Genomic DNA, 26,359 nt, shown 5'->3' with positions numbered 1-26,359 from the left:
CTTGTAAAAATTTGTTGAAATTTTAATTTAATGGCAACCGCATCCATGGTGAATGGTAAACTCATACACTTATAAATTCTCGTTGAAACATACACATGTATGTAGATAAATGGAGAGTGGAGTAGGACTAAAGGACACAGTTGCTCTTTGCTCTCATTCAATATGATGTTTCATGATAAAAGCGCGTGCCGGTTGCCATTTTTATCGGCCAAAAGACATTTGCCGGGGTTCAATAATGATTTTCTTATAAATTATCGCTGGCAACAAATGTGTCCACACCCCAAACGATACGACACAATCGTTTGAAGGCAAAAGATGAAACATGAAGATGGAGTGAGACGAGCCATCTCACACATTGGCACGCATGCATAATAAAGTGATTTTAAAAGGCTCTTTGCTTTTTCGTTGTGTACGGATACGTAAAATTTCCATTTTCTTATATATGGCCAAGAAGGCGTGGCGAGGGGAGGCCGTCAGGCAGCAGGCTGGCACTCAACTTTATTGAAATTGAAGTGGATAGGTCGCACCCAAAAAAAAAAAAAAAAATGAGATAATGTTTGTCGGATAAAGATCTCAAACTCCTTATTGGATACAAAAATACAGCTTGAGATTTTTAACTATATAATCGGCAAATGCAGAACACACCTGCATCGAATCTTTACAACTGTATTCCCTTATTTGTGTGTCTGTCAATTAAAAATCAAATGCTGTTGGCTTTAACGGCTAGAGCTTCTAGCTTTAAAGTCAATTTTCAAATCTGGTATTTTTTTTTTTTTTTAGCTATATCTGATCTTTAGCTATCAGTGCTGCTGATGTCAATGGCTTCTTTTAAATTTAGCGCTTTTCAGTTAAATCTGGCGGGTTTCGGCTAGGCCGAGCAGTACTAGTTTCAAATATCTGGCAACTCTGTCTTTTTTTACTTTGTGCGTGCCGGTTAATGTCGATAAAATTTTTCGTTTCGTTTATTTTTAAGTTATTAAAAGTTCCTAATGAAGTTGCATATTAACAAATTCACTAAGAATAACATTTCAAAGATTCATTTTACATTGAAAACGATTCATTCTGGAAATTTCTTAATTTGGCCAGAAGCTCTAGGGGTGCTCCTGTGGACACAACCAGAAATTTCCAAGTATATATGTACTTATACAAATACATATTGATGTATGTATGTGTGTGAGTAAGTTTAGGTACACTGTGTGATCTGTGCTGAAGGCTGTGAGTTTGAAGTACAGAATTGCTGAAAATTGATGGAAGTAACTTCTAGAAGGAAACGTAATTGGTGAGGTAAGTAAACTTAGAATTCCATGCGTTTTTTTTTTTTCTATTGAATCAACATATTGACACATACATACATACATAAATGACATACGGTGATGGCCGAAAATGTTAAGATATATTAAATACTAAAATTGTGGTTAATGTACAAGGTCGTCTGGATTAATTTGTTGTTTGCGATCTGCGACCAGGGCTTGTTTCTGCTCCTTGTTTTGGTATTGTCCATTTAAACAATACATCAAAAGTTTATATTTTATATAAATGTGGAAGACGCGACGGGACGGCATGGATGATAAGTAATCCACTTTGCTGTGCATCGTTTTCATTATTAACTGTTAGTAACAAATGTGTCAGTGGCAGGCAACAACAACAATAATAATAATAACAACAACAAAGACAACAGTAACTACAATGGCGCAATAACAATATTAAATGCAGTGCAAAAGCGTCAAGTCATAAACTGCTCATCAGTCCTTGCCACTATGTGCGGCGCCTTGTCTTCTTCTTCTTTGCCTCGCGTATAACTGTAATTATGCGAAACGCAAGGCAAAACTTCTATGTACTATCACAACTCATTGTCTCGACAAAGGTTTGGTTGGAATGGGCAGCAAACAGCAGCAGCAAGGGGCTGTAAAGGAGGGTAGGAAGTGGCAAGAGCCGGCGGCAAAACATGCCACCAGTAGAACACAAAGTGTTGTCTGGGGCCTTGCCTCTTTGACGCTGATAATGCAATTTCCGCCAAATGCCACTGTCAATCCCCGCACATTTCCCCGTCCGCCATGTAATTTACTACTATGCAATGTTTCATTTTTAAAGCCTTAACACCCGAGGACGAAAGAGGACCAACTAGTTGGTAGCTATTTATCTACATAAAGTTAATTGAAAACATTCAAATGCCTCGGAGATGATGATGATGATGATGACAAGCGAGAAACATAGAGCAGGGCAGAGAGAGATCTAGAGGACTGCGTGATGTGTCAACATCTTTCGTGGCCACAATTTTCATCTAGCCCACAAAAACGCAATGGTAACAATGACCACACTTTCTCGTCCACCTTTCTGTGATGGTTTTGTATTTTTTTTTGTTGGGGCCAAGTCTTTATTACAAATTGGTTTTCTGCACTCGCTCGCTCCATTCTCCATTTCGTGAGCAATTTGCAGCTTCAAATGAATATGAAACCAAAACCAGAACCAAAAACCACCCAAAAAATACAGAAATGTGCAAAACACAAAACATAAAAGAACGGAAAAATAAATTGCATCTCTCTTGCCAAATGTGTAGGGAAAAACGTGTCCCAGCCCCAACACTCTCTAGCCACGTTAACGAAGTGAAATCGAAAGTTTGACTGCGGTCAAACGTGGTCCGAATCCTCACCAGCCAGCATATCCAGGCATCGTGTCATTGTCTATCTGCTGCTGCTCCCAGTTGGCTGTCAGATTGAATGGTTTATGTGTGACACCTTTGACCGGTCGTCGTCCGGCTCGGGTCGAGTTCGAGTTTTACCTGACGATATAAATTAAAATCCAGCTGAAAGCTTTAAGCCATCATCAACAGCAGCGAAGTCTTCTACTCGAGCGCAGATAGAAATTAACTTATGGCTGTGTAATTCAAATGTTTCTCTAAGAGACGAGACCATTTCATTCAAAAGAATTTTCCCAGCTTAATCCGTCAAATAATCTATTTAAAAGTCTTTTCTTCTTGTTTCTTTTTCCTCGGAGTTATGGCATATATAGGAAATCGATATTTATGCTGATATCTAATCTCAAGCACAAGTGTGATAAGGAAATGTGTGTTACATTGATTCCATTAAAGTTAATTTTGGTTTAATTTGGGACAAATATGGGACCCAAATGGAAAACAAATTTTGCTGCCCTTCCATTCTCCAGTAGATTCTTGCTTTTCTTTTCTATTTGTCCAACAAAAGTCACGTGGCATTCATAATTCTTAAAATGCCGCCATCAGAAATTATGTAGCAATGCTAAGTGCACCCTGCCCTGGCCCTTCCCCCTTTTTGCTCACTTTGCCTCGCATTTCGAGCTATCCTCCTTTACCTCTTACTACGTGACCAGCATTTGTCGCTGTCCGCTAAAGTATGCTATGATTTTCACTTCCCTCTCTACACACAATGGGGAAAAAGGGAATTGATTTTTGGTATTTCTTTTTTTGGTTTTTAGGGTCCAAATGCTGTGCAAGCTGATTATGGAATTAAAACATATTTTTGTGTGCAGCTTAAAAACTTTAAGTGACAAAGGTTGTTGTTGTTGTTGTTGCTCCTTGTAGAACGTGACATTCTTTTGCTTTTGGAGTTTATCACGTGACAAGTTTTGTAGTTGCACGCACACACACACACACACATACAGAAAGACTGGCAATGCGTTCCATTTTCATTGTTGGAAAATACTAAAGGAGGATACAAAAAAAAGAAAAACAACTACAACAACTTTTCATGTGTGTGAAAAAGAAATGAATAAGCAAACGAAACTACAAAGAAGTTAACTACAAAAGCGAAACTGCGAAAGTGAACTTGGATTACAAAGGCGTCGAACAAAAAAAAAAAAAAAGGATGTAAAAACGCAGATAAATAACATTGGAAGTGAAAATACAAAAAAAAAAAAAAAAAAAAAACCAAGCCGAAAAGAAGAAGGGCATGCGGTGGGATATAAGGAGAAGGAAAAAATAAACAATACGCCTTTTGAAATGCTAAACGTGCCACAGACTCAAACCCCAACACACACACACACACACATATACAGAAAGAGAGAGAGAGAGAGAGGGAAACACACCCTGCAGCACTCTTCGCACTTTGCAACCAGGAGCAGGACTCTTTCTCGTGTGTATTTTTATTAGCCACCTTCCCCTCATTCCCCCCCACACACACACACACACTTTGATGCTGATGCTGCTGCTTCATCGGTTTATCTTTATCTTGTTACTTGCCAAAAACATTTATCTTGTCGTATTTATTTTGTAGCACATTAATTTCGTTTCATGTTTGAGCACAAATTGACTTATTTGCATTCGGAATATATATATATATATATATAGGGAGAGAGCTCTTTCTGGGAAGAAAAAAATGCTACCAGGATGGGTGGGGTCAATAGAAGGAGGAGAAGGGACAGCTCTCGCTCTCTCTCTCTCTCTCTCTCTGCCATACAAGCCACAGGTGTTGCAACTGTCAAATTTTGTGATTGATTGATTGGAAGGCTGGCAAAAACCAAAAAAAAGAAAATTATGAGATTTATTAGATGACAAAAAAAAAACACGATAAACCAAAGCTTCACAATCCCTTAACTGTTTTAATATTTAAGTTGGGTTCTTATCTAAAAAAGATGTGCACAAATTCGAAAAGAAAAAGTTGGTGCCAATTCTTATTAAAAAAGCAATATTATTATGCAATTTCTTATACCAAACGTACTCTCAAATAAATAAATTAATATAGTTTTATGTTAAAAGAAATTAATATGCAGAAACCATTTGCATTGACAGCAAATTGAGTCAATCTTTGGTAAACTGTGAATGTGAAATGCATTTGTGAGCGGGGAAGAGATGGCTAAAAAGGGCAAGAGTATTTCATTTTCATAACATATTCCACTTTATCGGACTTAAATGAACTGACTTTTTCAGATGACAAAATGAAATATCAACTTCAAACTAACCAATTCGAAAGCCAAATGAAGTTATATTAGGCATGGGCAAAAGCAGCAGCAACAGTAGCAAAAACAGACAAATGCATTTTTCATAAAGCAGACAGCGATACGTGTGTGTAGAAAGAAACAGAAGAAGAGAGAGAGAGAGAGAGAGTAGTAAGGTGGTTACTACTAACTACTAACTGCTACCTGTAGACGTCTATCGACAGCAGCAGTAGCAGCAGCAGCAAAAGCAACAGCAACAACAATGGCTAAAATGGCAAATGGCCAAAAGCGCACAATGTCAACTGAAATTGCGATTGCGTTAAAACTCTATAAATACCAGAGTAACATGCAACAACAACAACAACGGCAACAAGGACAACACGGACAACAAGGACATGCTGATATGGCAACAACACAATCTAATCCGGTTATTGCATTTTAAATGCGCTACAAGCTTTCATTTTGTTCGCCTGTGGGTAGGCGGCAAATGGCAATGGCAATGATTTAAGAGTTACCACCCCCCATCTCTTTCATTCCCTCTCCCATTCCCAAAACCACTATGGGAAAAATGTTATCATTTTGCTGTGTACTCAATTAATAGTTGAGTACAAGACATTATAGTCAATACGATTTATTTTGACTCTTAAAAACGAATTGTAGTATTGCATATTGTGCAAAAAACTCAACACTAAAAATGGAGGGATAATTGTCGCTTATCTGGGGGTTACTATCAATTACCAAAACTTGTATTTAATTGAATCTTTGGCCCATAGTGCAAAAGCTTAGCCATACATGTACACACACACACACCACACAATAAAATGCAATATAAACGGATGTACAATGACCAAAACGAATGGCCGAGTGCTCGGGTGGGTTTGTTAGCCTTCTTCATATTCATGCTCTCGTAACAGTTTTAAATTATTTGCCAGGCAATTAATGTCGACCTGTTGTGTGACATTGAAGCTCCGCTTCGCTCAGTTCAGTTCAATTCAATTCAATTCAGTTTTCAGCTCAGCATAGTTCAGTTCAGTTCACTTCAGTTCAGTTATTAATTTGCTTAACAAATAAATCACCAAAGTGTGCAATTTGCAATGGTAATACGCTTATCTGGCACCACAGGCAGCCGCCAACAGTCAGCCAACATTCAAACGGGCAACAGAGAAAGCCAGGAAAACCGCAAGCCAACTCTTTTCAAAATTTAATGCAATTTAACAGCATATTAAACAGCAGGAGTCTGCGGCATCCTTCCTAGCTCCCCACCGAGCAACATGCATGCATGCAGCATCCATGTGAGTTAAAAGGGAGAGGTAGCTCGGAATCCTTTCCGGCAACAGTTGTGGTTTGCTGCAGGAACAGAAGCAGCAGGCACACAAACTTTAGATAACAGCTTGCCGGCAAGCTTGCCACCTGCCGCCAAGGAGTGGCAGTGAATAGTGAAGTAGTGGGTAAGTAGTAGGTGCCGCTTGCTCATAAGTATAAGGAGCTAAAAGTCAGGGTGCATAAGTGAGTGCTGGGGCTAGAGTTGGCTGGTTATTCATGAACTTGCAGAATGGCTAATCAATTGTGCGCACATTGAGCACAAATCAAATTACTAAATTGCCACGTCCAATGGTTTCATCTCTTTCTCTCTCTCTGTCCGTTTCTTTTTGATGCTGCTCTGGCAAAAACTTGCCGACTCTTTGTAAGATCAACTTTTGCTCAATTTGATTTTTCAACAAAAAGAATGGGGGAGAAAAACTTTTATTTTTGTGCGTTTTTACCTGTCCTTTTTCTTGATCCCCTTCACCCGGCACTTTTTTCTCTTTTGCCTGTCGTTAAACAAACTTATCCAATAAAAGTTTTGTCAACATTGATTTAAAGCTGAGACGAATGCATATATCTGGAATATAAAGCAAAAAAAAAAAACTAGGGATGAGCGAGGGGCGGCTAGAGAACTTGAGATTTTCTTTCTTGCTTTGTTTGACAGTCTTCAAAGGGTGTGAGTGTGTGTGTGTGTGTGTGGGGTGGTTGTGCTTTATCATACATATGTCAAAATATGTTAAGAGTTGTCTTAGCAAAAAATGCAGCGTCAAGTGGATGGGATTCCCACAAATCATATTTATTTAGTTTCAACTAGAAAACTCTGTGAATTTTACTAATAATTCTTTAGTCTTTCCGCTTGAAAGTACTTAAAAATAAATGCCAAAGGACTCTTTGATATCTAGATCTATTCAACCTAAAGAAATCTTCACGAAAAGCCAAAAAAAGTAAAGGATTTTTATCTGTTAAGAAAATGGGAATAGTCCTGTCCTAATAGCTCATCTATAAGCAGAGTCTCCAGCTTTATTTCTAAACTAAAATCCTTGATCTGGTCTATGTGAAAACTTTATCTTCCGAAATCGCTTAGGATAAGGTATCTTTAAGTCGATGGCTCTCCTCTCTAATACATAACGTTATGATTGACAGTGTGTTGCGCTGAAGTGGCACCTCTTTTCCTCTAATCTGACCCACTTTTGCCTGAGGGGTAGCTAACGCTTAATATATATACTTAAGCCCAGTATCTTTCGCCCACGAAACAACACGAAAAAAAGTGTTAAGCATGGCGCATAAGTAGACACCGACCAACCAGTCGAAAGACAAAGTTTTTCCACTGCAGGAGCCTGGGATGCTGGCCTAGTTGCATTGTTTTTGTGCATTTACAGAAGGAAAGATCTCTTTCGTCCACTCTTTGGACTTAATACTTTAATAGTTGAAAAAGTTTACTCAACGTTGGCTTAAGTAGCTGTTACTGTTGTTTCTCTTGCCTTCTCTGTGTGTGTGTGTGTGTGTGTGTCTCTGTAATGGGTGTGGATACTGTCTTTAGGTATTGCTTCAAATAACTGTAAAACTGCCAACATAAATCTAGCCACAACATCTTTTATGTTGTGTGGGGGTACTAGCGAAAAGTTAATGCTATTTGCTCAGAGCGCGCCCAGCACGTGAACTTTTTCTTACATCTTCCCTAAACCCAATCCACACCAAGCCACTCCATTTCACTCCACTCCAATCTCCAGTCGCTTAAAGAGCGATGATAGAAAAAAAAAACCTTTAGCAAGATTAAAAAGTTCCTAAAAACAAACAACAAATTGTGATGTGTATCTTTTGCATATTGAATAAAAGTCAAATTGTGTTTGGCATATTAAACAAAAAAAAAATCAGTCGAAAATCGAAAGCAAATCTACTTTTTAACCGCCCTCCCCCCCGTTTGTAAATAGTGACTGACTGTCTCCTTTGTGCCCAAATCCTGGGGCTGACTCGTGGAAAAGTGATTTTTCTTGTTGGACTTACGGCTTAGCCAGGCAGGCAATTTCCTAGCTGCTTCAATGACAACGACAAATACTGCAGACTCGACGGATTTGACTACAAGAAAACTCACAAAAATAAAAAAGAAGTTGACAAAGTTTTTTTTTTCTTTTTTTCCGATGGTTTGTTTTGATATTGAATTGGTCAGTCGTTCTTAAATATATTCTCAATATATATGTATTTATCTTCATATGTTAATTAATGTCTATTTAAATGAAATTTTCATTAACTCTCAACAGTCATAGTTAGTTTAATTTTCTTACTTCAGATTTTCACTCTTGAAAATAAAACATTTTCATTAGTTTTTCTTAAATGTTTGAAATTTGTGAATATAATTCTGTGCAAAATCTTTTATTAGAATTATATCCTATATATATGTATGTACATACATATCTTGTTATATGACAAATTTGCTTATTTGGCCATTTTTGCATTTGCAGCTTATTTATTTCGATGGCCTCTCATTGTTTTTAATACTGTTGACATTTAATTATTTTTATGGGAAAATATGGAAGTGAAAATATTTTAAATAAATAAAATATATGCTATAAAAACAAGAAGAAAAAAAAGGCACACACACACGACGAGGGGAAAGTTTCGCTGCATTTCAAGCTTATGGCATAAATGTTGTTTGGCTTTGGTTCGGGCCCAGAAGTGAAAACCGCAATATTTTGTCAAATGCCAAATGCGCGCGATGTCGCCTCGTGGTTGGTTGTTGGCCCAATAAATATCAAGGGCTAACTAGGAGATGTGCCATGAAACTAATTGGTATCAAGTGCAGGCACTCATATGGATTAATTGTTCAAGTGACCCTCGGTTTGTACTTCTCCGCAAATGGTTAATCATAAATAATAGGTTGTCCATCGATCGGATCGTGTCGCTAATGAGCCAAATGCAAATGCAAATTGATGGCATTTCCTCTGTACATCCCTTCATTTAACTCTCTCTCTCTCTCTTGCTCACCATAGGAAGGAGTGGGAGTGGTTGATCGGGTTGGCTTAAGGGATTAGCATCACGTTATGCAGAGTTTATTTGTTTATGTGTGTTTTTTTTTTTTGCGGTATGAAATGTAATTTAGTGTAATTGTTTTTAATTTCCATGCATTTATAATTCAACAAATTCGCACGACAGCGAGCGCAGACCCGTTTAGAGAGCTTCCCAATCCCAGTTCCCAGCTTTGGGCACACAGAGCGGGGGGCTCTTGAGTGTCATGAAAGGCTCATTTACTTTTGTGCACATAAATTAACAAAACTGCCGCCATTTGGCTGCAGGTTATAAACAGAGTCCCCCAAACTCGAGAGGGTCTATCTTCTCTACATCCTTCGTCTACTTCAAAGCGCGCGTTAATGAGTGGGGGGACGGGAGGCAGTGGGCTTTGTGGGAGAGAAGCGCCACAGCAACAGCAACTCGCGATGTAATTATGCAAATTTTTAATGAGTGGGAAAATTGTGTGAGTGCTACCAAGAGCAACACGTGTCCATTTTGGGGGGTGCATTCTCACCCTCACCCTCTTGCTCATTTTTGCCAAGCAGCAGAAGGAGCATCATTGATAGAGGCCAATTCCATCATTTTGGTTAAGTGGGTAAGTCAGACTGGCCCACAGCTGTTGCCAATCCATTTAACGCACACACACACACACACACCTATTTCTAACTCACATCCAACCAACCATCCACCCATTCTTTCGCCCACAAACTCACACTTTCCTCTTGCAAAAGCCGACTCATGAGTGGAAGCTTCTGAGCTCGTTTGATTGCTGCTGCTTTTCCGGCTCCAGCTTTAGCTGCAGCTCTAACTCCATCTCCCTTTGCCATGGCATTTACTCTTTGGGTTTATACAGATTTTGTCAAACAAAACATGAGTTTGCACTTTTATGTGTGTGTGTGTGTGTGTGTGTGTGTGTGTCGTGCGTGTATTGTGTGTATTAGTGCCTGTATGTGTTTGAGCTGCTGAAAGCCGATTTCAGTCGAGCTGTTGCCTAACTGAATTGGCCTGACCCAGCATTAAGGATAAAATACATACTATACATAAGCTTGTATTTTTGTATAAAATCTTTGCATATATATTCCATATATGTATATATACTTACAATGAAACGAATGTTAAATATAAACAAATAGCCCAATCGAAACTCAAGAGCTGAATAATCTTGAAGAATTCTAAAACGATTAACCAACATTTACCTCAAGGGTCTTTATTCATAATATTTGATGTACTTTAAATTTATTCAAATGAAAAATAGCCTAGCTTGACAAGCATTTTCCATCAAATATGAAAATTGGAAAAGTTTTCGTTAATTTTCCCAACTCATTGATTGGAGAATATGAAAAATTAAATGATTCACTTGTCGATTTGCATAAAAATCAATGGCAATGCACAAATCCCATATACTACTTCTGCTCTTTTCAGTCCACAACTAGTCACAACTGCAACTGTGTGTTCTGTCTTTTTCAATTAAAACAATTTCACATCTACATGTCTACACACACACACACACACTCTTCACGATGGTAGATTGTAAAGTAATTGAACACGACAATAAACAGTATTATTGTTCAGTTAAACAATTTATTTATCCAAGATTGAACAATATTCCTTGGTTTTTGGCATGAAATGACTATAGTCATCATTACATAGTATATGTATGTAAGTCACAGCTATTAAAATGAAACATTTTAAGGAAAGGTCAAAGTTGAATAGGTTGTTTGCATCGAACGATTTCGCATCTGCAGAAAACTATTCACTATTGTAAGGATAAAACTAGTTCCGAACTACAACCGCATAAAGTTAAAGACAGAAACACAGAGGGGAAAGATATTGGCAAATTAGTTTTAAAACAAAGTAATTTATTTAATCATCAAACTGCCCTCGTATATATGACGATATGTGTAGTTGGGCAGCATCGCTTTAAATGCAAATGCAGATTTTTAAGCCTTGCGGCAGCTTTTGCAAACAGATTGTAAACAAATAAATGCCGGCAGTGCAACGTTGCAAAGAGGCGGGCATGCAGGCAGGCTGGCTGGCTGGCTGAGACGAAAGGACATTCGGAGGGACAGGCACTTCAGTATTCAGCCACGCAGCACTACGAGCTTATTGAGTGGCCAATGTTGGGTGTTGAATGCCGCCAATGTGGCAATATATATTGAAGAAGGTTTCTCCAAAGTTGTTTTACCATTTCATATTTTTCTTTTATATCACTTTGTGAATCTGAATTTATATATATATACATGTGTATACTTTGGGCTCTTCTCTGCTGAACGTTTTTCACACTTAAGTGGTTAAATTGGCTGTGATAAATTGTCACAAAGTCAAAGTTGCTGCGCTGCGCTGCGTTGGGTTGCGCTGCGGGGGCACCTCAAGTCACATAAGTCACAGAGACACACACACACAGGAGAGTGATAGGAGAGGGGCAGGGGCGAAAAGCGGCGTCATAAGCCCATAAGGACATAAGTAAGTAAAAGCAAAGGGCAAGAGTATAAGAGAATAACACCAGAAGCAGAAACTGCTGCTTATTCATAGAGTTGACTTGCCTGCTGCTGACAGTAATCATAACGCATCAGCTCATCAGCTCATATTATTACACACAGTCAGTCACAAAGGCGTAGTCTAAATTATTATTGAGGGGTTTTTGTTTTGAACTAGCCAACTAAGCGACTTGAAAGCAACATTTGTCTAGGCAAACGGTCTTATTCTTTTAAGCATGAGGGGTTTTTACCCCCAAACATACGGCCCTGGTAGACAAGAGTGTGACATATGACAACTGGGAATTAATATGCCAGCCAGAAAAAGTATGCCAAAAGTCAATGTCATAATGAGCTCGGAATGGTTATGGGAAAATAGAGCTAGGGAGATAACATCGGAAGAAGGGCGATTCAGGGTTGTGGGTTGACTTAAGCTAGTGACTGATGGCAACCTTTTAGCAGCATTCACCGAAATTAAATAGGTATCTATCCAAATTAAACTAGTTACTCTTCCAAAACAATCTACAGCTTAATGTAGACAAAAATGACTTACGACCTATTATATCTATTCTGGAACCTAACGTTGGTTAAGAAATCAAATAAAAAACCTTCATTCCTTTAACAACAAGTTGTTCTTCGAGATTATTGAAAAATATTAACTTATTTTTAACTTTTATTGTTGGTTTAGTTTGTTTCTGTAGCTTGACAAAAAAGACATACAAATGTTCCCTAACTTTTCAGAAGGCTTTCAAAAAAGGAATATCCGAAATACTTTTGTGTCTCGTTATGGCCCAATAACTATTTCTATTTCTCTATTAGCTTTAAATTTCTAGGTGGATTTACTTGTAGAATTTAATTTTACATTCCCTTTGTTTTTTTGGTAAACCCAACATCTTATTTAAAAGAATTACAAGAAGTATAAATCAATTCATAAAGGAAAAAAGTAGTTCAGTATACCTAATGGAAAAAATATGTGTATATGGCTCTTTTTCTATATTGACTTTTGCCCGCCGTGTTTACATGTTGCCTTAAGGCAAAGGAAAAAGGATATTCGTAGCAAACGCTGAAACGGTAGTGTTGATGTGCATATCATTTTTATGGGTATTTCATGCAAAATGTTACCAACAAGGACAGCTCCATCGCTCCATCTTCATATGCCGTATCCATTTCCCCTTTCTCTTTCGTTTTTTCGTTTTTTCTTTCGTTTTTGCTGGTCCTTTTTTTCTCCTTCTGTTGTGTTACTCATGTGTCTTTTGCTGTCTCTAACTTGCCGGCTGACCGACTGCATTTGCAATTTATAAGCGTCTATGCATGTATCCCCCCATCTCTAACCCCATATCCACCATTCATGCACATCTATCTGTTGTTTTTTGTTACTTTCGTCCACTTGTAGCTACAAAAGGAAACAATGGAAATGTAAATTGTTTTTATGTCTATGTTTTAATTTTTGTCCAGCGAACGGCGACCTACCGAATACCGAGTGCCTAGTGTCGAGTGTTGCAGCAGTGCCTTCTGCATATTTGGCGGTAGGCCTTGTGAAAGGATTTGTTGTCCAGTTTTTTGTTGAGGTTTTTTGCGTATCTTTTGTGGTTCCCCCTTTAGTTTTCATTGTCGCTGTCATTGGATTTTGTTGTTTTGCTCTTTTTATTGTCATTTGGTTTTGTTTTGTTAATTTGCATACGCGTTACTTGCAACGCAAAGTGGAGACGGTGATGGAAACGGAGATGGAGATGGAGCTGGACACGATGTGCTTTTGGTGTTGGCCATTGCACCCTGGCGGCGGCGGCAGCCATTCAACTTGTTCATGACATTGACGTATATGTACATATGAATTGCAAATATGTATGTACATTTAACCAGAGGTATATGTAAGGTAAGTTAAGGTATTACGAGCAACCTGGGAGAACCAAAAGAACCTTCATTAGCTGCCATTAGAGGAATAAGCTTCAAAAAATTTCAAATGAAATGAAATACAAAACAGAACAAAATGTGAAGCTTGAATTATTCTTTGAGATGGAAATGGAAATGGACACATGGCCCTTTTTTGGTCTGCTGTGTGTGTGCGAGTGTGTGTGTGTCATTAAAGTTTCATCAACGCGGCAAACAACAAACCCCCCAACAAAATCCCAAGAGCACCGCAGGGCAAAGATGGGCCAGAATGTGGGCGAGGAGGGAGGTGAGGAGTTGGGAAAAAGATGTTCTCTGATATTGTCATTACATGCTTCAAGGATATCTTTCTGTGGCGTAACCAAGGCAAATGTACTTTTGACAGTTCAACTCTTAAAAGGGTTGACCAACTCTTACAACGTCCTCCCTTCTCGTCGTCCGCCGGTGGAACGTCGAACGTTGGAGCTGACCCCAACAACCGCAAAACGAAACAGAAAACTCTCTATGAGCACAAAAGATTTGTTTGTTATTTGGCAGGACAACAGCTGCTTTACTATTTAAATGTGTATGTGTGTGTGTGTGTGTTTGGCATAATGCCTCTGGCCAAGTGGGAATGGATCTCCATGGTCTACTACCTCCTCTTTTCCCCATCCATTACACCACAATTTGTGCCCCCAATTTGGTTAGTTTAATAGTTTTGAAATGATTTTCTTCTTCCTTCTTAGCAGCAGCAGCAATAAATGTTAGGTAAGTGTTTAAATATTTATTAACAAAAAAAAATGTAAAGAAAGACGGAAATGTGACCTTCTGGCTTTGTCTATGCCCCCATGGCGCTTGCCCCTTGCCCTTCATGGCATTTTCATTCCCATTTGTATCTGTGTATCTCTGTAGAGATGTTGCCATCAGATGGCGCATACTCCATCCATCTATCCATTCAGTCGACCAGCCAACCGTCCCTCCCTCCACTGGGCATTGGCAATTTTCGTCTTGGCCAATCAAGTGACTTGTTAACGCGCAATGTGTATACATGTTCTTCTTCTTCTGCTGCTGGGATAATGGATAATTGGTTCAATTCTATACATACATATATGGTGACTTATATTAAAATGAAGATACTTGGGGAGCGAAAAAGAGACAGAGGAAGAGTGAGAGAAAAAACAAATCATTTAAATAATATTCCCTTGAATATTGTAAACATTTTGTTTCTCAGCAAAGACAATCAAAATTTTCTGTCTTGCTGCCCAATTTTTGTTGGGAAAAACTCAATGAACAAATTTAGTGTATGTAATAGGTTGGCAACATTTTCTGCTAGCAACATGTTGCTAAGAAACACATTTTGTGGAACGCATGTGGAACATGTTGCCAGGAAGAGAAATAACAAACATTCATCTGATTAAGAAAGAAAGAAAGAATTATTTATGGATGAATATTGACCAGCCATAAAGGCAAAACACTTGAAGATTATGAGGTACACTTTTATTTATAAATAATTAAACGTAATCTTTACCCCAAGCGTAGTTATACCTAGCCCATATTAGAAAGAAAATTGAAATTTAGTTGCCAAAATGATCTTGACGAGCATGTTTGTGTGCTTCTGTGTGGCATCGGCCATTAATTTTTTGAAAACGCGTAGACAGCGTAAAACGATTAAGAATCTCAAGGGTCCCTTCACTTGGCCATTGCTGGGATCCATGCACAAATTGCTACTGTTGACACCAAAAAGTTGGTGCTTGGCCAATTGAGAGATGATTTTTCCTATGCCTAAATAGATTTCTTTCACCGCAGCTCAACATATTTGGCGAAATATGGAAAATTTAGTCGCTGCTGGGTTTTCCATCGTCTTTTCATACCAGTGGCTGATCGAGAGTTGGCCCACCAATTGCTGCATCATGAACAATATTTGGAAACTGGCAATGAACTGATGCAAGATTGGCTTGACGGGGGGATACTAATGTGCAGAAAAGATGAATGGCCACAACGTCATCAGTTGTTGAGCAAACTATTCGAGCAGCAAAATTTAATGCGATTGCTGGAATTAAGTCGTTATCAGGCAGTTCAATTCGAACTGAAGTTCACTGAGATGGCCAATCGAGAGGTATTTAATGTCTGGGATGTTGTCTCACCTCTTGTAATGGATCTAATGGTCATGATAACTTGCGGTGTCAGGCCCACTGAGGATTATACTGTGGCATTGAAAAGGTAAACAATCCAACAAAAGAAAGTTGCCTGTTTTATTCGCCAACTCCCTCTGCTCTGTGTATATTTCTAGTTTGAGTGAGCTTTATCGCCAGCGTTTTCTTAGCGCTCAATCAGCTAATCGGTTTACCTTTTGGCTAACTTGTCCCTTTATGAGGCGACGTCAAAAGCGTCTAATTAAACAACTCAATGCCAATCATATGCAGTTGATCAATCAGAACAGGCTTCAATGGCAAATGCAAGAGCAAACCAAAGCCAATTGTTACACAATCGATGCAAAATATCATCAATCCCTGTTGGACAGTCTACTTCTACAGGGAGATCACACAGAGAAGGAAATCTGCGGCGAGTTGAATACTTGCAATTATTTCGGCTATTTATTGTGCAGTACAACAATTTGTTTTGCTCTTGTCATGATTGCTCGTCATCCGAGTGTCCAAATGCGTTGCCTGGAAGAGATTAAGAAGGCCAGAGACTCTGCTGGTTGGGATCTGCAGCGTTTGCCATTTCTAGAGTCAGTCATAATGGAAACTCTGCGTCTCTATCCTCCTCAAGTGATTTTGGGACGAGAGTTGTCTACGGATTTCCCCTACAGTTAATTGACTTCAATCCAATGTCGAAACAAAAATTAATTTTCCTCTCATTCAGCTCATTCGGTGGTGGGCAATGGAAATCTTCCAGCTGGAGCTGAAATCTATATCAATCTGTTCGAGATGCAACGCAATGAAGAACTTCAATTAAAGGCCGAACACTTTCAGCCCGAACGTTTTCTCGAGAATCCTCCTGAACTACTTAGCTTTGGCCTCGGACCGCGTTCATGTCCGGCCAGGCAATTTACAGTGTCGTTAATCAAATCCCTGTTGGCTCCCATTTTAGAAAAATTTGAATTTTTACCCTTTGGTGATGCTCTGCAACTTGATCTACAGTTGATACTCGGCTCACGAAATGGTTTTCAATTAGCATTGAAAGAGCGTTGAAATAAAAATTAAGGAAAATATATATATTTTAAGTCAACTTTTATGCATTTCTCTTGCGTATGCCCAACTGGAATCCAGTGCTAGAGCGCAATACAATATTAAGGATGCATTTGACCGGTTCACCCATTGGCAATAGTTCAAATTCTCGCACAATTTTGGCAATCATCGTTTTCATCTCGAGTTGGGCAAATTTCTGACCAATACAATTACGTGGCCCAGCACTGAAGGGTATATAAGTAAACGCTGATCCACGATCAGTGGATACAGACTCGTGACGTTCTGGCATAAATCGATCCGGCTCGGGATAATTCTCTGATGAATTTTGTAATCCATAAATTCCTAAGATTACCTCGGAACCAGCTGGCAGAATACCATCACCGTACTTTGAATGGCCTACAAGAAAATGAGAAATAATGATTTAAATGAAAAAAATCTCACCAATTAGAGAGTGTTTTGGTCACCTACTGTATTTGAAATCCGTTTGCAGTATGCGTCCCACCAAGGGCACCGATGGATACATGCGCAACGATTCTTTGATTACACATTCCATATACTTGAGCTCATTCAAATCTCTTATGGTGATGGGGCGATTACGATCCTTCCCCAATACCTCATGAATCTCGTTTAGAAGTTTCGCCTGGACCGCAGGATGTCGGGAAATGGCTGTCAGACAAAAGGATATGGCACTGGTGGTTGTGTCATGACCTTCAAACATAAAGGTATCGACCTCTTCGCGTATCTCATCATTTGACAGTGGTCGTCCGTCAATAGTTGACTGGAGTAAGACATCCAACAGGGCCATACGCCGCTTCGTGCCGACATCATCGTCGTTAACCTGCTCTGGACTTTTATTCTTCAGGTGCTCCTCCAATGCTTCGCGACGCTGTTTTATCACATTGATGGTATATTCATGCATGGTGCGAATCATTCGCATTTGCCGCCACTTTAAGTGCGGATGGGTTAGCGTAAAAAGAAACTCATTTTGCAGATAAACCGATATGAAACGCCAACTCAACAAGGCAGTGCATCTGCGAAATAGAAGCAAACCTAAAATATAGTTTCTAAGATGATTCGGCAGAACTCACTCGTTAACTGCATTGGCATAGGGTGTGCCTTCGTTCTTCTGGGCATCCACTTTAGTGCCCATTGCCGTTTCGGCAATAATATCCAAGGCGGCCAGACATATATACGAATAGACATCGAACACTTCTCCATTGGCCCGTTGGTTTAGGCGATTTATACACGTATTCGATTGGCTATCGAAAACCTCTACAAATTGCTCTAATATGGCAAAGTGAAATGTCGGCGTTATGATTTTGCGACGTTGATGCCAAACTTTGCCATCGCTGAGTAGTAAACCATTGCCCAGCCATTGACCCAATACCTTATATACAGGGTGCTTGACCAAATGTTCCTGGCTGCTTAGTATCTGCTCATTCATCTCATTGTCGGCACTAATTATAAGCAATCGATTAAATACCCAAACACGTTGAAGGGCACCCATTTTTCTGACTTGCTCACGACCTACTTCAAAGAAATCTATCGGTAAAAAAAATAGAGGCAGGTAAGTGGTTCGCCAATTGATAATCGTGTCATAAACGAGAGTGTTGTTAAGATTAGCCATATATTTTACACACACACACACACAAACACAATGATAATCAGTCTTTGAGACATTATTATGATCCCCGATAACTATGAATGAATGGCTATAAAAAAATATTTGTATCTTGATTAGAACAAAAAGCAACAATAATATTTCAAAGCCCAAAACTTCCATTGAAGTTTACTCAATGAGAACAAATTTTCCTGAGAGTCTCGCTTGGAACCTAGAAAACCGATATGGATATGGTTGTCTATACTCTAGACCAAAGTGTAAAGGTTACAGGTATTAAGATTAAACACAAAAAGCAAATTATTCAATTATCTTTCGTTTACAAAACACTCATCAATCTCTTGAAAATAATGTTTTGTAAATTCTGCAAATTTCATTTTCATTCAGCTTTTCATTATTTATTGTCCTTCTCGATTATTTGTGATTTGATGGTGGAATCTTTGAACGGTTTCAATTAAGCTGTGCTCCAATCGCTGAGAGTTTAAAATCCAATTTATTTTCGTAAATACATGTATAAGCAATTTGGCCAGAAATACAATTCATTTTAGCAGTTTTAGACTTTTATAACTTGCCATTACCAAGTGGTGAGAATCACTTGCACTTTTTGATCTAGTCTAAGGAAAGTAATGACAAATTTGATTTTTGTCAAGTTTGCTTTAAGAAATTTCTTGGTAACCTTACAAAGTATACAACGTTTGTATGGTCAAAGGTAAATAATAATCATTATGATGCATACATTTCATCACTGCAATATAGTATATGAAAAAAAAATAACAAAAAACCAGTTCAAGTGGAACGAGTTATGCAATTGTTAACGTCGTAACGGCCACAACTGTTTGTGAGTCATTTGAAATTGATTTTACTTCTTATATTACATGTGTGTGTAAATGCAGTTGTTGCATTTCTAGTGATCGGCTAACGAAATGGCTAAATTGAATTACTAAAGCCATAATTTTACGTAGGCTAATTGATTTGTTCATAATTCCACTGATTATAACAATTATGTCCTTTGGCCGGTTTAATTGTGTGGAACACAATTTGATTATTGTTTTTTTGTTTTGGTTTTTGTTTTTACAATTATTGTACACACGATTTGTGCATTAATTATTAGATTATTTTAAATGTTCCGTGTTTGTTTGTTGGGTTTAAATTCTGTTTTCTGTTGTTGCCAAACAAAATGTACCTACTCTGTGGATTCATTTGGAACATTATGTGCAGGGCACCCACAAGTGGGGGACAGTAGGGACCCGGCAGATTGGCCACCGCCTGGCGCCGCCACCTCTGACCATAATGAATGAACCAGGCGGCTGTCAAGAGCAACGCGACTATAGCGAACAGCAGCATGATTGCAACTGAAAGTTTTTACTTAAGCTTCTGCCAATGGTTAGACAGTCCGTTAGTAGGTCTGTCGTTCTGACTGACGAACTGGCTGTCAGCGGTCAGTGCAGAGATATTTTCTTATCGTAATTGTGCTATTCCAGATTATTTCTATATTAATCATGTGTGTATGTATGCATGCAAGTTTTCTATGAGAATACAAATATAGCACAAATGTGAATTTTTGCATTGCTAATCGGTCTATTTTGAGAGAGCGAGAGTGCTTGTTTATTAATTGTTTTTAATCCACCGGCGATAACACAGTTCGAGTTGGCTATTTTTCGCAAGGAGAGCTTGGAGAGGGGAGGAGACATCGCCCATTCATTGATGCTGGGTGTAACTTTTCTCCTTTATATTTTTTTTAAGTAATTTCCGTTAGAGACACTCGTGCGGAAATTAAAACATTTGCCCCGATGATGATGATGATGATGATGATGATGATGATGATGCTGGTGATGATGGGATACAAAAAGGATCCGTGCAACCAGTTGGACATGGATAGATAGATGGATGGATTGGCATGGAGGAGGCAAAGGCAGTCCAGAGAGTAACTGTCTTTGAAAAAACTAATTAACAGTAGCTTCCTTCTGGTCGGTTGGGTCCGCAGGGGCAGGTCAGGCAACTTTGACTTTGTAATGCCATTTTATTATTTTAAATGGCACGAATGGTGGTCACTATGCAAAAATAAATGCACATAAGTATGTGAATGTGTGATGGCTCTCGAAACACACACGAAAAGTGTTTTTAATTGTAGACGCAATGAGCATTTTCAATTTTCACAATGACTGTTATAAATAAATGCTTGGATATACATATGTATGTATATGTATGTATGTATGTTTTTTTCTCGTTTTTTGTTTTGGTTTTCATGCCATGCTGCGCCATTGCATGGCTCAAAAAAGATTTTCCACATTAATTTTGCATATTAAAAATGCAATTTGTTGTATTAATTGCAGCATGTGAAATGTATCAGACAATGCCCAACCAACCAACCAACCAACCAACCGACCGACCATCCAACAGACCCACCATACAACCAGCAGGAGAATCAAGTCACGTTGCCATATTCAGTGCAAACAAGCCAGCCGAACGGATAAGGGACCATGGACAATGGACAACAAGTCGTATGCGTGATGTGAGTAATACAATTCCATGAGAGTGAGAGAACGAACAAGAGATATAAAAAAGAAAGAGAAAAAAAGTGATATTGGACGAAACAAACCAAACCACGTGACCAAATGCAGTGTGTGAGAAAGAGTTGAAGATTTTTTGTTTTTAAATATATAAATTTATCCACAAAAAAAAAAAAAAAAAAGAAAAACAAAAAACGATACGAGAAAACTGATATTTTGTTTAAGGCATCGAATGGCCACACAAATTGATATAAATGATGCACAGAAATGCAATCGCATTGAATATCTCTATCATAGAGAACATATTAAAGAATGTACATATATTAAACGATTTATATATACACTTATATGTGTATAAATATTATTGCAATTCTTTCTCTGCCCTGTGCAGCAAAAACAAAGTTCACTTTGTTAATTGTTTTGGTTTATTATTAGACATTGAATATTTAGATCTACTTTTCTTCGAGAGTTCCAAAGAGTTAATACTTTTTTTTCTCTTCAATTAGTCTCATTCAATCAATGTCTCGTATATTATTTATATCTATATAAAATATAATATAAATATTCACAGGCATTTGCTTAGAATAGGAAATTTGCGTTCAACTTGACTTGAGGGGCAAAGTCAATGTGAAGGTTCAATTGCCATGCCACAAACGAGTTTAACAAAATGCATTTAGTCTTTAGTCGGAGGTTGAACAATTGAAAACCAGTTTCGCGATCAACCTGATTGTTTACAGAATTCCTTATATAAGTACAAATTGAACCACACATACAATAATTATATAGATTGAGGTAGATAATAAACTGCTTGCCGCTGATTTGTCTTGTTGTTGCTGTTGATTCGTTTGATCATTTAAAGGATATTTTTCTATGGCCTTTTCGGCCATGGCTCGTATGCCTGCCCATGACTCTTTGACCAAAGTTTCTATATATTCTGGTGGAGGAAAAAAACCGTGTTCCCTGCCAGACAATTCGAGAACGAAGGGCAAAGGTATTCCTATTTTGTAGGCATAGTCGAGGCTAGTGCCACCAATTGTCCCATATTGATGACCTTGTCTGGCCTTAAAATCTGTCTGGTAAGCGCCTTGCATTGCTTTCGCTCCATGGTCAGCTATCTCATGAAGATCCTGATGATTTTTTCTTTGTATACTGAGGAAAAATTGAGAATTACTTTTAACACAGAAACGCGAAAATTCGGTTTTACTTACCCTTCATAGACCCATGGATAGTATATCGATTCGTTGTGTGAATGCAATGATAAATACATTTTCCCTTGCCCAGTGCGCACCAAATCCAGCATTAAATCACGAATGGCAATTGCTTCGATCTCAGAGAAGGGTTTACTGCCGGCGTAATGTTCACTACACGGATCAAGCATTTCGATATAGCCCTTACTCCAGTGTACATCAAAATTGCGATTCAGATTTGTACCAAAACAATCTTCTGTGTTTGGCGAACGGGTATTTCGCCACATTTTGTCGGCATTCCTTGAGTATTCATAGCCATCTGGATTAGCCAATGGCAATATGATCCAGTCGTAATCCTTCAACAGATGGGCATTCTCTTCGAATTCACCCAGCAGTTGATCCACCACATAGAGGGCTACAGCTGGTGTTATCCATTCTCGGGCATGTAAGCCTGCATCTAGGAGAATAACATTCTTTCCATTTCGGCCATCGCTGTTGGATATGACAATGGTCTTTAGATGGCGATTCTCATAGGATCGGCCCACATCGACGAGCGACACCCATGGAAAATAGTACTTTCCTACAACCTCCAAAAACTCCATTACATCGTCATAGCTTTGATATTTATCCAAAAGCAACCTTGGTTTAGGAACTTCATCGTTGCGGATTGGTGGAAAAGCATCGATTTGAACAATAACAATGATTAATGCTATAGCTTGTAGAAGGATAGTAGCAAAACTTTTCAGAAACATGTTGTTAGACCGATTAACAAGTCGCTACTAACATTCTATTCAAACACGCAAGAGCAGATTTAGTTTGCACACAGCGAACATTGTGATAAGACACCTAATAATTGAATAAACAACAAATGAGAATAAATATCAAACAATCCGAGACACATAAAGAGAGAGAATAAGAGAAAGAGAGAGAAATGTATAATATACGAAATACATACATATGTTTATTATTCCATATTCGAGACACGAAATCTCGACAATTTCTGGCAAAAATCCAAATTTCTGATTATATTCTGTTTGATCGGTCTCGTTGGATACTAATGATGAGTTGGTGAATAGAGGAAAAATAGCCCAGGGCAAAAGTGTCCAACAACCTTGCAACTATTTCTTTTCTATCATTTTGATTCTCTATTTCGAAATAGGGCATATGCGAATGCTATCAACAGTTTATTCTTATATATAAAATCAATATTCAAACATTGTTGATCATCGTGAGATCGTGTTTATATGTAGGAAAAGGATAATCAATTTATGTAAAGAAACATTAAATGTTCCATTCAGTCAGTCAAAAAGTTCTTCTTAAAAGTCAAGATCCATCTCACTGATTATTAACCCTAAATTTGGAAATTTGAATGTTTTAATTTAAAACAGAAAAGGAAAAATTACCAAGGATGTCGATACATTGTTTGAATACAATGTTGAGACAAAAGGGTATTAAAAAGTTCAACACACTTAAAAGCAAGCTCAACACCGACTGGTTTCAGGGTTTTTTATTTTTCATTTTTATACGCACTAGTTTTTATCTCATTTTACGGCTTTGCCATTTTGCGGTTTAAAAAGCCATTAAAAAATGTAATTATGTTGATAAATACGTCTTAGTGGGCATTTTGCATTTTTATTTTGCTAACTTCCTTTTGACGGCATCCTCGTACTCTCATCCTCATCCTGGTCGTGGTCGTGGTCCTTGTGTTGGTTCTGGTCTTGCTTGTGATGCCATTGCCACTAAACTTTAGCCACGAACCAACAGAAGCAAAACAAAAACAGTTCCAGTACGGCCTTACTTCTTCATCATCATCATTATCACCATCATCATCATTCTCATCCTTCTTTCAGTGTTTCTTCTTTTCAACTTTTAGCCAACAATTTAGTTGCCTTGGTCTCGGGCAAATATTTTATCATTGCGCCTTTTTGCACTCAAGTGGGTGGAAGTTGGCTAAGGGTAAGGGACAGGCAGAAGTCATGGACTGAGGGACTGTGTTGCATTTAAGCCAAGTTTATGGCTTCATTTCTTGCAAATTGTTGCCTTTAGTCACATTTGACTGGCAAAACTACTTTTTCACTGGCAAAAAAGAGATAAATATTACGAAGAAAATTTCATCACCAAGAGCCAGTTTCTTTTTTTGATATTTTTCCCTTTCCTTTTTTATTCTTTTCCATATAATCAGTTTGGTCATTAAAATGATAGCCAATCTAATGAAGCTATCATTTATGCAAATTATGAGTGAAAGAAAATAGCAAAGGAAATTCTTTTGATTTGCCCATTGAGCAGATATATTGCACAGGGCTGGACTGTGACACTAATGGAGTTGTCTAAGGTCTAAGGTCTATGGAAATGTAGTTTAAACTAAAATGAAAAACTGTCTGTTGCGGCCCTGAGCAATTCAAAATTTCGACTATTGACTTTTGAGAGGTTTCTTTCTTTGGGCGAAATTAATGAGGCTGCACAAATTTGATTTCAATTTCTAGATTGGACCCTAACACAGTTGTCAATGTGCATAATTTATAACGACAAAAGAACAAGAAAAAACACACCAAAAAGGATGAAGCAGAGAAGAAAAAAAATGAGATTAGTTCATAAAGTGCGCCCAGTTGCTCTCGAGTTCTGTTTCTTCATTCTCAGTGGCTGCTTCCTGCGGCTCCTTGCTTGGACCACTTTTGGCCATGCAAGTCACGTAGCCGTTCATGTCCGACTTTTAAGTTGGCGCTGCACAAATCACGTAACCCAAACCAAAGGCAAACCAAAACCAAATCCACTAAAGCAAGGGAAGACCAATGCCAAGGAATCAAGCTAATGTCGTACTTGGGGCTATTTGTAGTGCACTTTGTGTGGATTTTTTTATGATTTGTTTACGCAGCCAAGAACACCCGAAAAATTGAGACGTGAGTGAAAAAACGTGGCCAAGATTATGCTTAATGCCTTTCTTTGTGTTAATTCTATTAAATCATGCCAATATGAAAGAAGAAAATTTAACTTTTACCTTTGCGAATTCTTTTTTGCAGTCTCTGCCGATAGAAATTGCAGTTCTAATCACATTTATGGGCATAATTTGATTAGGGTGACTCTTAAATAGTCTAAGGGTTTCGGTGCAAATTGATTAAGAAATGAAAGATGATAAGAATAATATTAAACAGTCGCAAATTTGTATATAGTCGAAAAAAAAAAACAGTTTATTAAATGCAGATTAAATAACATTTTGTAGAAATGAATAACAATGTCGCTTAGTAGCCCCAATGTGTGCCAAAGCCATCGAAAGTCATATGGGAAACAGCCTCCGCTGGCGAATAATGAACAATAGCTGGCTGGTGGCTAACAATTGGTGATGGAATATGGCCATACTGCTGCTGATAGACTGCTGCTGGACTGTGGCTTACTGGCGCTGGGGCCTGAGTGAAGAGAGTGGGTTGATGATGGACTGCAACTGGAGCTGGAGCTGGTGCTGCATAGGTCAAAGTCTTGGCAATGGCCGGCTGATACACATTATTGCTAATCCTTGTGTCCTGCTTATGAACTTGAGAGTAGGGTGTGGCCACAGACTTGGTATAGTGTGAGACAGTACCATCGAAATTTCGAATCACATCCTGGTGGGTGTGGGCCACAGCGTGTTCGTCATTCAGATAACTAATGCCAGATGCCGGTTGGGCAATAATACCAGCCCAGGCGGTTGGTACCAACAATAGAACTAGGATTGAAGCCGAAATTCCAAGGATTTGGTTAGCCATGTTATTGAAATTGAAGTTGATACTTTGAGGGTAATGCGACAACTGTTGCTGTTTGAGTCTCTGCCAAGGCATATATATATACATATAAGTATATTCATTTAGATTTGGCCAGATCTATTATAAGTAGGGTCGAATCTAACACCGACGCAGAGAGCCGCCCGCAATCTAGTCGAAATAAACCCGTTTCGCTTAATGCGATTGGCTTTTGCGTGACTTTCAGTTATCCATTTCTCTATCTCTTTGATCGTGGCAAATCAATTTTACAATTGCTCCGAAATTCAACGTGACAGCAAGTGGCTTACCTGTCTGTCAGACTGTCTGACTGTCCATTAGAGGGCTAGGGCGAGGGCGTGGCTGACCTACTTGTAAGTGTCCATATTTATGCCTAGACATACATTCATTATTGGCATGGCATATTACATAAGCTGGTCTGAGCAGGTCGCCGCACTTGCTCCACTTTCAATGGATGATTGGGTTGCTGCTGCGACGATGAAAATGATTATAATGACGACAATGATGATGATGATGCTGATGTCGACTCTGAAGTGCCATCAAGT

General features: G+C 38.5%; 5 protein-coding genes across 6 annotated transcripts in view; 2 read left to right on the top strand and 3 right to left on the bottom strand.

The window, feature by feature from the left end:
• The window catches only part of Tsp66A (Tetraspanin 66A), a 28,080-nt gene extending 14,606 nt beyond the window's left edge, over positions 1-13,474 (top strand). Inside the window, exons 4-5 of the mRNA XM_068286142.1 lie at positions 13,149-13,219; positions 13,395-13,474. Coding sequence (XP_068142243.1) covers positions 13,149-13,181 — 33 coding nt within the window. The 3' untranslated portion in view covers positions 13,182-13,219; positions 13,395-13,474. The remainder of the gene's footprint in view (positions 1-13,148; positions 13,220-13,394) is intronic.
• Positions 13,475-15,145: 1,671 nt separating this feature from the next.
• Positions 15,146-16,753, top strand: Cyp316a1 (Cytochrome P450 316a1). Its single transcript, XM_068286348.1, has 4 exons — positions 15,146-15,302; positions 15,350-15,779; positions 15,850-16,370; positions 16,425-16,753. The coding sequence occupies exons 1-4, from the start codon at positions 15,146-15,148 to the stop codon at positions 16,751-16,753; spliced, it is 1,437 nt and encodes a 478-aa protein (XP_068142449.1).
• Positions 16,754-16,755: 2 nt separating this feature from the next.
• On the bottom strand, positions 16,756-19,733 carry Cyp4d8 (Cytochrome P450 4d8). 2 transcript variants are annotated; one of them, XM_068286341.1, is made up of 4 exons: positions 19,556-19,732; positions 17,839-18,292; positions 17,219-17,781; positions 16,756-17,146 (listed from the first exon to the last, which is right to left on the bottom strand). In XM_068286341.1, the coding sequence occupies exons 1-4, from the start codon at positions 19,710-19,712 to the stop codon at positions 16,794-16,796; spliced, it is 1,527 nt and encodes a 508-aa protein (XP_068142442.1). In that variant the 5' UTR covers positions 19,713-19,732; the 3' UTR covers positions 16,756-16,793. The 2 variants fall into 2 exon arrangements, with proteins under 2 accessions (XP_068142442.1, XP_068142443.1); XM_068286342.1 differs by having other exon boundaries at positions 16,979-17,146; positions 17,215-17,781; positions 19,556-19,733.
• A 1,587-nt stretch (positions 19,734-21,320) lies between these two features.
• LOC137574190 (carboxypeptidase B1) lies at positions 21,321-22,785 on the bottom strand. Its single transcript, XM_068286353.1, has 2 exons — positions 22,087-22,785; positions 21,321-22,027 (listed from the first exon to the last, which is right to left on the bottom strand). Exons 1-2 carry the CDS (start codon positions 22,665-22,667, stop codon positions 21,622-21,624), a joined length of 987 nt encoding a protein of 328 aa, XP_068142454.1. The 5' UTR covers positions 22,668-22,785; the 3' UTR covers positions 21,321-21,621.
• Positions 22,786-25,301: 2,516 nt separating this feature from the next.
• Positions 25,302-25,802, bottom strand: LOC137574197 (larval/pupal cuticle protein H1C). The gene has a single exon (XM_068286362.1). It carries the CDS (start codon positions 25,800-25,802, stop codon positions 25,302-25,304), a length of 501 nt encoding a protein of 166 aa, XP_068142463.1.
• Between the last annotated feature and the right edge of the window lie 557 nt (positions 25,803-26,359).

This window comes from Drosophila tropicalis, unplaced genomic scaffold (genome assembly GCF_018151085.1).
Source record: "Drosophila tropicalis isolate 14030-0801.00 unplaced genomic scaffold, ASM1815108v1 contig_443, whole genome shotgun sequence".
NCBI classification, from domain to species: domain Eukaryota; kingdom Metazoa; phylum Arthropoda; class Insecta; order Diptera; family Drosophilidae; genus Drosophila; species Drosophila tropicalis.
Note: the sequence above shows the minus strand (reverse complement) of the source record. Positions and strands in the feature narration are given on the sequence as shown.